Raw genomic sequence first — 15,645 nt, forward strand, 5'->3', positions numbered from 1 at the left:
AAAATATATACAGCTCTTCAACTCCTAGTGTAAAAATAGACTCAAACTCTGGACTTCAATCCCCATAAGCCCTTGCTCCACTTCCCCAAGATGTTTTGTAATCTCACAGAATTCTGAGGTGGGCGAGATTGAGAAGGGATTTAAGCTGATTGCAAAGGCTTTTGTGTCTCTCTTTTGGACTTCCATTTTGGGGCAGACATGGCTTTTTCCATAACGTAGGTGAGGTCTTGTCTAGGCCTCTCTGGCCTAGGCACATTTTCCTTATCCTGTATTTTCTTTAATCCTTAATTTTCAATAAACCTCTAAAAATATAATACTCCTTGCAGAGAGAAACTAATTTCTACCTGCCTCGGTCTCCCCTAAATTTTAATCTTTACAGTTGGTGTAACCACTTTGGGAAAATGAAATATCTCAATCTTCTGATTTCTTTTCTGATCTTTAGTTCAGCTTTTAATATCTAGTGCCTAGAAATTTTTTTTTTTGGAGCCACATTTCTCTGGCCGAGGTTTTTTTTTACCCTTGCAAAGCCGCGGTTCGTTCCAGCCATTAACTCCCAGCCCTGCCTGCTTGCCTGCCTGACGCCGCCGCCGCCGCCATCCGCTTTGGACTGCCCACCCCAGCTGCCAGCTCCGCTTGGCCCTGCTTGTCTGCGCTCCGGCTCTGGCCCCGGCCCTGCCCACCCCAGTGGTTTTTCTCTTGCTCACCTGGCCCACCTGATTCAACCAAGTTGCAATCACCTGGTGACCTGCATGCCCAACAAACCCAGATCCTTGGCTGGTAACAAAATGGGGGGGGAGGGTATTGGCTCCACGTGGGTGGCCTGGGATCCATGTGGGTGGCCTGGGTTCCACGTGGACTGGGGCAGGAAGAGGGATCATAGCAGGGGAGAGAGAAGAAATAGACTTTTCAAACAGACTTTTAAGCAATGGGCTATTTAAAAGGATACCTTTTGACTGTTCTGGTAATTTCATTGATTTCACCTGTGTGCCAGAAGAAAGATTCAGCCAAAAGATTCAACTTTGGGGAGGCAAATGGGTGGCTCAGGGAACTGAGAGCCAGGCCTACAGACATGCGGGTCCTGGGTTAAAATCTGGCCTCAGATACTCCCCAGCTGTGGGGCACTGGACGGGTCCCTTAACCCCCACTGCCTAGCCCTTACCACTCTGCCTTCAGACAATAGACATTTAAATGGATAATTAAAAACAAACAAACAAACAAAAAAACACCAAAGAACTTTAAAGACTGGAGGTTATAAATTTTGAGGCATTTCAGACTCCAATGGTTTATACAAATCTCTGTATTCTATTGCATTTTAAGGTTTACCTTTGTGATTTTAAGTTCATATATTACTAGATTTGATATTATTCTGTTACACTGTTCATTTAATGTACTGAGTTTTTAAATTCTGTTGTTTTTCCCCTATAACTGTGCTGAAAAAATATTAGTGATTAAGCCCATATATGAAAAAACAGTTTTTCTATTTTGCCTTTGTAAAATTGTCACAGAGGATAGATGGACTTTAGGACTGGTTATAATTGTATAACAACCTTTGGAAACTTTAATGTGCTAAATGTCTCAAATGATTTTAAGGGTTTTTTAAATATGATTTTGTAATTTTTTTAAACAATCTCTGGTTATTTTGCCTGCCCCTACCACGAGGTAAGGCCCATTCTAGTAGCTGAAGTGAAATACATTTTATAACCCCCAACCTTCCCGCATTTCTAAATATGTGAATGGAAGTTGGGCAGTTAATCTCAGGGCATTTGTATCCCTAAAAAGCCTCCAAAAAGGAGCATCTTTTCTTTATACTCTTCAGCTCACTATTTTACTTGCATCAGAATGATATATAGATTTCTTGATTATGTTCTAAACCCAAGATGAGTTTTACTTTGTTTAAAAATATGTTTATTACCAAGGTTGAAAGATTGCCACGTTTGTAAAAAAAAAATGTGACAAATGTCCATCAATTCATAGGTTTTAAAAAATGCCATGCAGCAACTTGTGTGAAATATGATAGTGTGTTTATTTGCTATTGTAATTAATTGGGCTATTGAGAATTTTGGGGATATTGAGATCTACATATTTGTACTACTGTTCAATTCATTTGCCTCATACTTACAGTGGAGCATGCCCAGATATTAAGAGGAAATGGATCTCATTTTTGGTGAGAAAGCTTTGTAATCTTTATTTTCTTAGCTGACACAATGTGTCAATGATTATAAGCTATATTTTTTAATTTTTTAAAGCTCTTTTATTATTATATTTTTCTTGCATGTGCAATATACTATGTTTTTTTTCTCTCTTTTTTATATTTCAAGTACATGTCACCAGCATTAAGATTTTCTTTAACTTTTTGACTTTTCAGTACTACAAGTTTAAGATACATTTGCTAATGCATGCCCTAAAAAGCTAGAGACTATAAAAACGATGCCACTAATTATTTAAAAAATTATGGGACTTTGCTTAATGATTTTATCTGATTCCAGGACAAGATATACACACAAGAGCCATTGCACAGGGCCAAAGAAAAGCCAATCTAGGATGGATTGATGCACTTCTAGGCCGATACAAAGGTCTTGAACCTAGTGTGAAGACTCGAGGTTACTGTGTTTAACACTATTAGACATAGGCTTTCCTTGTGTCCACACTCACTCTGAAGATACTCACAGACGAGTATCCCCAAACTTGGCTCCTACTTGGCTTCTATGATCTGGTCCCTTTCTTTTCTGCCTCTCATAGTGTGGTAACTTTCTGTAGTCCTGACTACTAATTGGGTAAATGCATCATTGCTTAGATCATTTTGATTGGGCCTTGATTCAAGGACCTGTTATAGATTTATTTTTCTTTTTACTTGGAATTTTTACACATAAGACTTTGATAGTCTATATTTTCATTCAGAAATTTTTCTTTTTTTATTTGGATTTTTCTGATATCCTTTTAATATCTCTTACCAATTGATTCATATACCTCATACCTCAGCCATGCATCCCTAAGTGATCCTTTTTTTTTTTCAATCACCCTCTTAACGGGGGGGATGTAAAAATATCATTATTTAAATTACAAAGTTTAAATTCTTTTTGAGAAGAATTTTAGGTCAAGAAGATGCTACCTCTCTGAATCCAGAAACTGAACTGTTGGAGAAGCCACTATGAAGAAGCCTCCAAACCAGCCAGCTGCACAAAAATTGAACTTTGGGTGTGGTTGATTGAACATTTATTTGTATGTTTACTTTCATGCCAAAGGGGACTGCCCCCTAACTGGCTTTTTGTCAATGTGTTCAGCAATTATTGGTTTTATTCTTTGTTTTTTTTTCTCTTATCCTCAAATTACTGTAATGTTTAAGTTGATTATGTTTTCATGATCCTTTGGAAAAAAATTAATTTTTTTCAAACGATCAAACGGGAGCATGTAAAAATAGACTCAAACTCTGGACTTCAATCCCCATAAGCCCTTGCTCCACTTCCCCAAGATGCTTTGTAATCTCACAGAATTCTGAGGTGGGCGAGATTGAGAAGGGATTTAAGCTGATTGCAAAGGTTTTTGTGTCTCTCTTTTGGACTTCCATTTTGGGGCAGACATGGCTTTTTCCATAACGTAGGTGAGGTCTTGTCTAGGCCTCTCTGGCCTAGGCACGTTTTCCTTATCCTGTATTTTCTTTAATCCTTAGTCTTCAATAAACCTCTAAAAATATAATTTTTATTTATAATAAATACATTTATTTAATTTATATAAATTTTATATATTTTTATTTATATAAGTTTATGTAAATTTATATAAAAATATAATTAAAAAAATACTCCTTGCAGAGAGAAACTAATTTCTATCTGCCTCAGTTCAGTCTCCCCTAAATTTTAATCTTTACACTAGTAATTAAGCTTTGAAAGTTAAACTACTATAATAGTAGGAGACCTTAATATACACTTTTCATATCTTGACAAATCTAACTAAAAGATTAAGAAAGAAGTTGAAGAACTGAATAAAAATCTAGAAATATAAGAGATGACAAGATTTCTGACAATTATTGAATGGGAATAGAAAGGAATTTGCAAGCTATTAGATATACATGGAACTTTTGACCATGTGTTAGGGCAAAAAGACTTCTGCAGAAATAGTAAACAATATTTACTGATCCCAATGGAATAAAAAAAATTCAATAAAGGGCCCTTAAAGAACTGAAAAGTAATTGAAGACTAAATAATTCATCAAAGAGCAAATTACAGAAATTACTATGAGTGGTGGAGGGGGCCACTCCCTTCCACCTCTCTATATGTGCATGAGGACATTTCTCACATGACCTGCCCCTCAGCCTAGCACCCCAATGGGAGTACTTCCTCCCTTGGTCTCTAAGATCTCTAAATGGTTCATTATCACTGACCTAGTGAATAAATGGTCAAAGGATATGAATAGGTAATTTTCTTTCTTAGGAAAAAAAAAACAACAAAAGAACTAAACCCTTACTTTCCGCCCTAGTAACAACTCTAAGACAGAAGGGCAAAGGATCAAGGCAAGTAGGATTTAGTGACTTGCCCAAGGTCACAGAGATAGGTAGTGTTTAAGACTAGATTTGTACCCAGGTCTCCCAACACCAAGTTTGGTGCTCTATCCAGTGTGCCACCTAGTTGCATCACAGGCAGTTTTCAAAGGCAAAAAATTCAAGCTATCAACAACCATACAAAAAAATGCTATAAACACTAACAACTAGAGAAATGTAAATTAAAGCAACTTCAACATTTCATTCTACACTCATCAAACTGGAAAAAATTACAAACTGTTAAGAGGATGCAGGAAAAGAGGTACACTAAATGTACTATTGCTGGAGCTGTGGAATGGTCTAGGAAATTGGAACTATGTCCAATAAGATACTAACCTGTGCACACTGCTTGATCCAGTGATAAAAGAGATCACAGAAAGGATTAAAGTTTATTTAAAAAATGTATAGGCACTCTTCAGTAGGTGGAAGCCAAAAATTGGAAACTACGGGCATCTTCTTTTTTTTTAATTTTTAAAAGTCAATTACATGTAATAAATTTCCACACAAGTTTTCCTAAGTGATATGATCAAATCTATCTCCTTCCCTCCGTTCTCTTTCCCTTCCCTGTGCTGGCAGATGATTCAACCTGGGTTTTATATACATATATATTATATATCTATCTTATACAAAACATATTTCCTTATTGTTCATTTTTATAAATAAGTAATCGTATAAACTCAAACCCTCAAAATATACCCCCCCCCAAAGTGTGAAAAATGGTATGCTTTTATTTGCATTTTGACTCCAACATTTCTTTCTCTAGAGGTGGGCAGCAATCTTTGTCGTAAGTCCCTAAGAATAGTCCCGGACCATTGTATTATAAGGGTATTTTCTTAATGGGGAATGGATAAAAAAAGTATAGTATATGAATGTAATGGAGTATTATTATGCCTTAAGAAATAATGAAATACAATTTTAGAGGAAACTGGGAAGACTTCTATGGACAGTTGAAAAGTGAGCAGAATGAGAACTATTATTCATTACAGAGAAAAACTCCTTTGAAAGACTTCAAGAACTTGATAAATGAAATGATAAACTGTAAGTCCATGAGACTGAAGATTAAACAAGCATTTAACTTAAACTCCTGCCAGAGAGGTGCTGAACTTAAAATTAAAATACATAGAAACATAAATTTCAGGCAGGCCAATGTGGGAATTTGTTTTGCTGAACTATGCTTATGATGATGGATTTATTTATTTTTTTCTGCTGTTATTCAATAGGTGAGGGGTACTGGTAGGGACAGAGTATAAATGTATGTAAAAATTTTAAAAAGAAAAGAAAACTAAACTCATGTTATGGTAGAACCATTGATTTTTTTTTAAACCTTTACCTTCTGTCTTGGAACCAATACTATATATTGGTTCTAAGGCAGAAGAGTGGTAAGGGCTAGGCAAAGGGGAACAAGTGACTTGCCTAAGGTCACATAACTGGGAAGTGTCTGAGGCCAGATTTGAGCCTAGGAACTCCCATCTCTAGGCCTGGCTTTCAATCTATTGAGCCACCCATAGCTGCCCGTAGAACCATTAATTTTAAGTTTAAAGCTATAACAAAGGCAGTAAACTATATGCTGTATTATCCCACTCCCACCTTACAGCCACAGTAATTTGTCAGCACCAAGCACTGATGTCATTCCAAGAGGCTGACATAACTGCACTGTCAAGTATGATACCTATAATTTGAATCTGTTAAAAGTGAAATCTATGTTGACTATGAAGCAACAAGAAGACTCATTCTCAGAGGCTGTTATTTTCCGAAATTCCTGCCCCCCAGGTTTTCTGGATTATTTTTCAATATAAATAGACTATCGCCAATCATCTGTGAGTGAGAAATTTCCTGCTTCACTTTATGATTATTTTATTACCAATTTTAAGGTTTGATTTCATTAAGATTACAGTTTTAGCATAGGTCTTAGGAAAATTCTAGGAACCTCTCATTTGTCTGATTCAAACAGCAGGTGTTAGTATTTTGATTAAGATGTAATTCTAACACAAGTCAAGCACTGTAAAAGTTAAGTGAATGTATTTTGTAGCATCCTACTTAAGCAAGAATAGTCCTAAGAATTGATACCAGTTACCACCCTTGGTGTCTTGTTGGAGATCTTTTGTAGAATTACATCCTGCTTAATCAGCTCTGGTAAACTCCCTTATTTTACTGTTTTGGGACTATATATATGCCCAGTGTAATTATATGATACTATAGCCTTTACATTTGCTGACCTTTTGCAGTTGCTGACCTGATTTCTTAGGTAATTTTTTTTTAATAAATATTTTACTTTTATAGAAACTGTATTTTATAAGCTTACTTTTATAGTCATATACTCCCTTGTTCATATGATGCTATGATCTTTACAATTGCTGACCTTAGTGCTCGGGTTATACTTATCTAAGTACTGTGCTTTGACAAACTTAGATGTAATTGTACTTTGCCAAGTATGGCATATTAAAATTAGAAGAGAATAGAAGAATTAGAAGATTTGGTCTTGAGCAGAGTCCAGCTTTATTGTGAGACTGGCCCTCTCTCAATAAACCTATTTCTTTTTGGCTCTGAGACTTTTTTACTTTTTGGTGTCTCTGCTAATAAATTTTTGCAGCATATCAGATCATAGTTTTGGGGCTGGAAGGACCTCAGAGGCTAACCTGCAACACAAAGGGGTGAGCTTTCTTTGTATTTATAGCTCTCCTGTGAGCTCTTCCAAAGAAGGGCCTATCTTTTACTTTTCTTTGAACCCCCAGCTCCGTTGCCTGGCACAAAGTAGGTGCTAAATACATATTACTGACAGATTAACTTGCACAGGGTCAGACAGGTAGTAAAAGCCTGATCATCTTGGGTAAAGTGAAGGACTCGGGGATTAGGCATTTTACATTTGGTCTTCTGTGATTTTATGTACCTTGTGCATTGTGGTGTCTTTCTACTCTGTATATATTATTGTCAAAGTCAGGAAATCAGAATGATAAAGTTTCTCATCAGCACTGTTATAAGACTTCGGGAGTAAGAGAAAAAAATAGTGGCAGGCAAGAGACATAATCTGTGGCACTATAGGATGGTATAAGCTAAATGAGGATGAGTAATAGAGCCTAAGACTTGGCTTCTTATTATATCCCCAATCAACTTCAGGTCAGCAAACCTTTTTCCCTGAAGAGCTAAGAATGGTTTCTGCATTTTAAAGTAATGGTTTATTGTATTTAAAAATGTAAAAACTATTCTTAGCTTTGAAGGCTATACAAAACCAGGAAGCAGGGGCATTTAGCCTTTGGGGTCATATTTTGTCAACCTCTGCTATGTGAATAGAGAGCCAACTTCAGAGTAATGAAGGCTTGTGTTCAAATTTGACACACTGGCTGTCTGACCCTGGGCAATTCACTTAACCTTTAAGTGTCCCAGGTAATTCTTTAAAAAACAACAACTACAATACAACAAAAGCTAAAAACCTTAATTTTCTGTTTTAGTAATAACTCTAGGCAAATAGGATTAAGGGACTTGCCCAGGGTCACATAGCTAGGAAGTGTCTGAGGCCATATTTGAACCCAGGTCCTTCTCACTTCAGGCTCTATCTACTGTGCCAGCTAGCTGTAGAATATGTATAGATCTGCACTGAAAGAAGGAACTTCCTTACAAATAAATTATAGTTCAGGACTGAAAAAACAATCATGAAAGAAAAGAATGAACTTGGAACCCATCTCTTATGCCATAAGATGCAATAAATTTCTGATGGATGAACAAATTAAAATTTTAAAACACTAGAATAAAACAGAACATATTTATCCTAGTTATGGAGAAGAGATAATTTTTTATTATTAAAGAAATGCAGATATTATCAGTGACAAGATGGATGGGCTTGAATATATAAAAATTTTAAATATTTTATTATATTTTATTATGCAAAAGGAAAGTGAATACTGATTTCTAAAAATTTTATTATTCAAAATAGGGTAAGAACTGACAAAAATTTATGAATAAGTCCCAAGATTCCATTTGATAGGGGGCAGCTGGGTAGCTCAGTGGATTGAGAGCCAAGCCTAGAAACTGGAGGTCCTAGGTTCAAATCTGGCCTCAGACACTTCTCAGCTATGTGATCCTGGGCAAGTCACTTAACCATCATTGCCTAGCCCTTAACACTCTTTTGCCTTGGAACCAATTCTTAGTATTGATTCCAAGATGGAAGGTAAGGGCTTATTAAAAAAAAAAAAAGATTCCATTTGATAAATAATCAAAGGGAACAGACTTGCTAATAATGAACTAAAATTATCATTACATACTTATTAAACTGAGAGAAGTAGACAATAAAATAGGGGTCCGAAGGGTTTGTCCAACTTTATCTTTCTCCTATATACTTTCTCCCTTGGGGATCTAAGCAGCAACCGTGAATTTAATGATCATTTTAATGCTAATGATTCTTAGATCCATTTTATCCAGCCCTACCTTCTCTTCTGACCTATAGTTTTGCCTCACAACCCCATCTTGGACATCTCTAACTGGATGTCCTATAGTAGCACTGGCAAAGATGTGGCATGCATGTAGAGTCAGCACTCAGGGAGCTGCTCCATCCCCCCTCTTCCCAGCATCTGAAGACATTTTTTGCATGCCCCACCCTTCTGTCCAGCTGCCCAAAGCAAGCAGTTTCTCCCTCAGCTTTCTCCAATAATGTGGGGGCTCACAGACAGCTTGAATTTGCCCTCTGGGCACTAGAACTCAGAAAAAGGTTGGCCAACACTGTTCTATAGGATCTCAAATTCAACATGCCTAAAACAGAATTCATCATTCTTCAAATAAAAGTCTCCTCCCCTCTTCCAAACTTCTCTATAATATCAAGGAACTCTGAGTGAAAAACAAGAAGAAGCATGAATTAGAAAAGTCAAATGACCACCACCAACCTGAACCTTTGGAATAGCAATGTTTTCAGTTTAGAGTCCACAATCATATCATTTCATATCATAATTAGAAGCAACCCTTGTGGAGACAGAGTTTGGCAACCATCCCGTAGATGTTATAGCAACATTTATTTAAAACCTAAAAAAGAACATTTTTGACACCAAAGCCTTTGGTACCATTAAATGATTCCATATTAGAAACTGCTATGATTTTATTAGTGGAAATGATCTTAAAGAAGAGTCTAACTACTTTGTTACTGCACTTTAAGGATGATGGGACTTGTCAATATCATTTGTAGCTTAAAACTACCACATGTGATGTCTCCCCCTTTAGAATGTGAGCTCTGCGAAAGCAAGGACTATCTTATTTTTCTATTTGTAGCCCTGTGCTTTGTACATTTGTCACTGTTTAGTCATTCATTGTGTTTGATTCTTTGTGCATCTGTGGATAATACTGTTTATGGAATTTTCTTGGCAAAGACATTAGAGTGGTTTACCATTTCCTTTTCCAACTTTTCTAACACATGCTACTTGTCTTTTACTCAAGAGTTCCTTGATATTATTATGGAAGAGTCTGGAAGAGGGGAGAAGACTTTTCTTTGGATTAAAGCAAACAAGTTAAGCAACTTGCCCAGAGACACCCAAGTACTAAGTTTCTGAGGCCAGATTTCAGCTAGGGTCTTCCTGCCTCCAAACCTAGCATTATCCACTGAGCCACTTAGCTGGCTCCTTTTATACATAAGTAAGTGTTTAATAAAGGCTTCTTCATTCACTCAAGAGTACCATCACCTTAACTTTGGTGTCATCTTTGATCCTCACACTTACCCAACCCTCAGCCTGCTGTCAAGCCTTGTTTCTACCGTTCACAACATCTCTCCTTTGTCCCTTTCTCTTCATTCACACAGCCATTATCAAAAGCTCTTGTCACCTCATTATACCTAGACTTCTGTCACCTCATTATAACTAGACTCCTGCCATAACTTTCTGCTTGATTTCTCTGCCTCAAGGCTCTTCCCACTCAGCATATCTGACAAGAAATTGTTCAAGGTATCTTCTTAAAGCTTAGGGCTGATGTCGCTCCCCTGTTCAATAAACTCCAAAGGTTTCCTATTACTGTCAGGATCAAATATTAGGTCTTTTGTTTAGCATTTGCCCTTCCTCATCTAGCCCATTCTTCCCTCTGCAGTTTCCTTAAACTTTTCTCTTCTCCATGCTTTCTATGTTTCACCAATGACACTGACCTTAATGCTCGTGACATATAATATTCTATCTCTTGACTCCATGTCTTTTCACTGGCTGACCCTTTGCCTTGAATGCTTTCCTTCCCAGTCTCCATCTCCTGGTGTGGCTCAAGCCACAGCTCAAATCCTACCTTCTGTAAGTTACTTCTCCCTGTCCTCTACCTCCATGATGATGCCTTCTCTCTGAGATTAATTTCCATGTACACCATATATATTTTGCATTTGCAATTTTTGCTATGTTACTTCATCAGAATGTGAGTTCCTTGAGAGCAGGAATCATGTTTTTTACCTTTTATCTTCTCAGTGCTAAGCACAGTGCCTATTATAATACTCTTTTAAAAATGTCTATTGAATGACTGATAATCCAATGAGGAAATGGGTATGTTGAATATAAACATTTTTTGACCTGATCATTCTTCTCTAGGGAAATAAATAATCTAAAAGTGGAAGAAAAGATGTTTATATATCTATTATTTATATAAAGATGTCCTTTAGCAACACCTTTGTGGGTAAAGTACTATTACAATTGAGAATCAGAGAAATGGGTCTAGAACTCAAACAGAAAATATTTTTTTTTCTTCAAAGACTACTGAAGAAGGTTATTTGACTTTGGAATAAAAACTGGACTGAATGGGAGAAAGGATGTACAATACTTTGGAAAGTCCATTTAAATTTTCAAATCGCATCTGTCAGAGACATCAGCAAAGGGCTATTTGAGAGCTGGTAAACCTGTCCTTGGATAGTTGAACAATATGAAACATATGACAGGATGAGGAACTTACTGACTTTATAAAGAGGAAGATTATGATTGGTAGTTTAATTTTGTTAATTTGTGTTCTTTATCAATCTATGGTGTACTGAATGAAAAAGATATGGGGCAAGAATACTGACAAAAGTTAGGAGAAAGTATACATTTTTGAGAATACTTCCTTGCCTTTTCTCTTTGGATGGTAGCGTAATAGTTAAAATTTAATTATGAGGCTGTTAGTAGCTTTTATAGCTTTGGTACATACAAGTAGTGATAATAAAGAGAGGGAAATGTAGGAAAGAGGTAGAGAGTTGCTTAATTTACTACCCTTTTTGTTGTTTGATGGATGGAAGCTCACCACTGACATGGGTTCCTTCAGGTTCCAAGCTCCAGCCAGAAGAGAGCAAATAGTTGCCTGGTCTCACCTTACAAGCAATTTTCTCCACCTACTAGCTCTCCCATGTCATATCTCAGGAACCAAGCATAGTTCCTTAATTTGCCTGGCATTGCTCTAGGTGGGAGGGGAGGGGGGGCAGTGTTTGTGAGATCAGTTTCCCATCTTGTTGGTTTCAACTTTCTTTCACTGAGGGTTTGTCTATACTTGCATATCTCAGTGGTAAGTGACCTTCAGGTCACTGATTGATTATGTCAAACAAAGTGACATAATGGGGAGAAAAAAAGAAACCCAGTCTATCCTGTGGGTAATGGGACAGGTCACCCTTAGGCGGGGAGAACAATATTCCTAATTGTGTTACAGTCTTCTCATATAACTCAATATATTCTGAGAGACTCTTCTTGTGTCAATGCTACAACTCAAAAGGATGATTTCTAATAATGGGAATTCAGATACTATAAAAGAGCCTTGGGAAGAGATGATATTAATCAGAATAGATGACACTTGTGTAGCACTTTATACATATATATATATATATATGATATCGTTCAATTTTCATAATAGTTCTATGAGGTAGGAAGTATAAATACTATAAACCCCATAATACAGATGAGGAAATTAAGGCTCAAATAGGTTATATGACTTGTCCATGGTCACAGAGCTAGCAAGTATCAGGGTTGTGATTTGAATCTAGGTCTCTTTATTCCAAATCCATTTCTTTCCCCACTATACCAGGCTTCATCTTAGGAGAAAGCTGGACTTCATGGTCCCTTTCAAATCACAAAGCAACACTGAGGGCAGGATTTGCGAGGCAAGAAAAGACTAAAAAGGTATATAGTAATCTAATTAGCCCTTTTAGCATCATTTAACATTTTATTTCAGCTCAAAAGAAAAATGTCTACTTAGCCCCCATAATGAAAACCTACAATAAGAGAAACATATAACTCAAGCACCATAGTGACCAATAGTATAAATTTTGAATAAATGAAAAGGTTACCATAGTTTTTTCTCTTCCTTCTGCAAGTTTCCTCTTTTTATGTATGTGTTTGTTACGATCTATTTCTACATCACCATACACATTTGATATATCCTCAAGAAGAACCAATGGAACTTGACTAGGGGTATTAGGACCTATAGAGAAAAATAAAAGTATTCTTAGAAACTTCACCTAATTCATAGTCTTTGTGAACATAACTCTTTGATTTTGCTAAGTTCTGCTGCCAGCATTTATTCTTTTTGTCTATCCTCTCATTTAGAGACCTTTCACTGATGGTACATTAATTAAAAAACAAAACTTCAACAACCTTGAACCTGAACACATGGCCTCCAGTAAAGTCCTGCTCTAAGAATGAGGATTTTAATGATATTTTCCATCAAAATTGTTCTAAAAACCCATTTTTACCATTCACACTCTCACCCTGAACACTGCTATATCAAGTTCTCAGGACTAACCTTGGAAGAGAGACGGCTGTATACTACTAACATATTGGTATGCATTCTTAAAGAAGACTAGCATTGTGGAGTATACAATTTGATTTTTATACTTCGTGTGTGTTTCACTGTCAAAATTATTCATGTATCTGCAGAGGTCTTTCATTCTATGTAAAATGTCACCAAGGTTTCTGAAAGATGAAAGAATGGTAAACAAGTATGTTAAACAAACATTTATTAAATTGTCTATATAGGACAGTAATTAGCATTGTGTTTACAAAGACAAAAAGGACACCTCGTCTAAATATGCTCAATGGATTTTATAGCTGTTAACATTACAGAACTGCTAAAGAAACTCTCAGATGCATATTTAAGTGTGGCAAAAAAGCCTTTTGTAAAGTAAATCTTTTCATTTTATATAAATGCAGATCATTTAACTTTGCTAAAAGGAGGGCATAACCCCACAACATGGTTTTCCAAATCATACAATTTGTCCTCTACAAAAGAATTGTGACAATAAAGTCAGCAGATCATATCCAAAGAATGATGGACTGAATGAATTAGATCAAATCTAAGAATGACCATTCCTTACCGTCTTCCTTTATCCATTTGCCATTCACACCTCATTCCTATGACAGATAAAATTTTGAACAATCTCTCCCAAGGATCTACAATCTGGGATGACTTTTCAGTCAGGCCATCTATAACGTACTTCTGAGAACTACGCTTGCTTGGGGACATAAGATCAGGTGTATCTTGGGCTCCTGAAAAGTAAAATGGGAAATATCTATATTCATCACTATCATGACTTGGTGCTTATAGAGGATTTGATGAATAGTTAGATTAGTTGATTTTAAAAAATGCCCCTCAGCCCACATGCCACACCCCTCCCATACACATATTCTGTGAGGTAAGCAGGAGGCATTACCTTCATTTGAAAGATTAGGACATGGAGGTCCCGAAGTCTTTGGTCCAAGGTCACACACTGGTAAAGCTAGGAACAGAATTTTGAGCTGCATTCTATATAACTTCTGTGCACTAATGTTGTATGACAGCAAGTAGTGTCCAAGTCAAGGGAAGTAACAGTCCCACTGTATACAGCAATGATCAGGCAAATCTGCAATACTGTGTTCAGCTCTGAATGCCACATTTATGAGGAATGGTTGAAGGAACTGGGAATATTTAACCTGGAGAAGAGAAGGCTTGGGGGAGGCAGGGGGAGGGACCTGAGTGACATAACAGTTATCAACACATGGCTACACAGGCCACAGTGTAGAAGAGGAAGCAGTTACTATGTGTTGCTTGAGAGGGCAGAACTACGGCTAACGAGTAAAGTTACAGGGAAGTAGAATTCAATTAAAGGTAAGGAAACACATTCCAATAATTCAATTTATTAAAAATGGAGTGAATTGCCAATGAGATGGGGAGCCATCCCTGGAAATGTTTATATGAAAAGACTAGCCAACCCTTGTCAGGGCTGTGGAAGGTACTGCATTTCAACCGGTTGGCTGTTGGTCTAGACATCTAAATGAGATATCAATGAACAGTTCCTTTTTACGTTAAAGATCTGGCAAAACTTCTAAACCATTTTCATTTCATATCTACGTTGTGAAATTTTCCCCTACTTGTCTTTGCTCTTCTAAATCCGATTCTCTAACCTTCAAGGTCAAAATTATGTTCTACTTCTTTCTTAAATCCTTCTCAGATCTATTATGGCACTCCATCTAAACAACACATTTTGGCCTTTAATTTATACTGTCTTCTCTTGTTAATTGTTTCTTATATTATCTTCATCATTGAATTTTCTTGATAACAGAATCTTTATCTATCCTACTTCTCTTTTCCTCACAAGTACTAGTACCATGCTAGGTACAAAGAAGATATTTAGTCAATACTCCTGTCCTGAATTTACCCAATTCTCCACGGCTGTTTAGTCTTTAGAAGGCTTTTGATGTTGCCCTAACTGTTCAATGTTCATTTTTTTCATCTACTTTTTCCAAGTGACAAAATTATTCTTCATGGTTGAAAGAGTCATTGGAGGAAAGACACAGATGACATTAATCACAATCTGGTCTGGACCCAAAACAGTTTAGCTTTAAAGAGAGCATAAGAAGAATTATATGGAATGAAATCCATGCCAGCCTTCTGGGGCCATTCTTCTTGTCACCCAAGTTTGCATCCTTAGAGTTGTCCTTGATTCATCACTGCCCCTCACCTCACATATCAGCTGCCTCTTGTCAGTTCCTATTGTCCTATTTCAGGCCCCTATCACCTCTCATCTAGATGACTGCAATAGATTTATAACTAGTTTCTCTGCCTCAGCTCTTGAGGGGCAGCATGGTAGAGTGGGTAGGACAATGGCCTTATAATGAAGAAGAGTTGAGTTCAAAACTGCCTCAGAAACTTACTAGCTGAATATCTGGTCAAGTCAC

General features: G+C 36.8%; 1 protein-coding gene across 8 annotated transcripts in view; it reads right to left on the bottom strand.

The window, feature by feature from the left end:
* Positions 1–15,645, bottom strand: part of INTS10 (integrator complex subunit 10) — a 62,159-nt gene that overhangs the window by 26,358 nt on the left and 20,156 nt on the right. For 4 of the 8 annotated variants that reach the window (XM_056813629.1, XM_007476424.3, XM_056813631.1 and 1 more), the window contains exons 7-10: positions 14,142–14,207; positions 13,806–13,977; positions 13,235–13,404; positions 12,780–12,913 (exon numbers count right to left, since the gene is read on the bottom strand). In XM_056813629.1, coding sequence (XP_056669607.1) covers positions 12,780–12,913; positions 13,235–13,404; positions 13,806–13,977; positions 14,142–14,207 — 542 coding nt within the window. The remainder of the gene's footprint in view (positions 1–12,779; positions 12,914–13,234; positions 13,405–13,805; positions 13,978–14,141; positions 14,208–15,645) is intronic. The other 4 variants (XM_001373224.4, XM_007476425.3, XM_056813633.1 and 1 more) reach the window with 1 other exon arrangement.

This window comes from Monodelphis domestica, chromosome 1, assembly GCF_027887165.1.
Source record: "Monodelphis domestica isolate mMonDom1 chromosome 1, mMonDom1.pri, whole genome shotgun sequence".
NCBI classification, from domain to species: Eukaryota; Metazoa; Chordata; class Mammalia; order Didelphimorphia; family Didelphidae; genus Monodelphis; species Monodelphis domestica.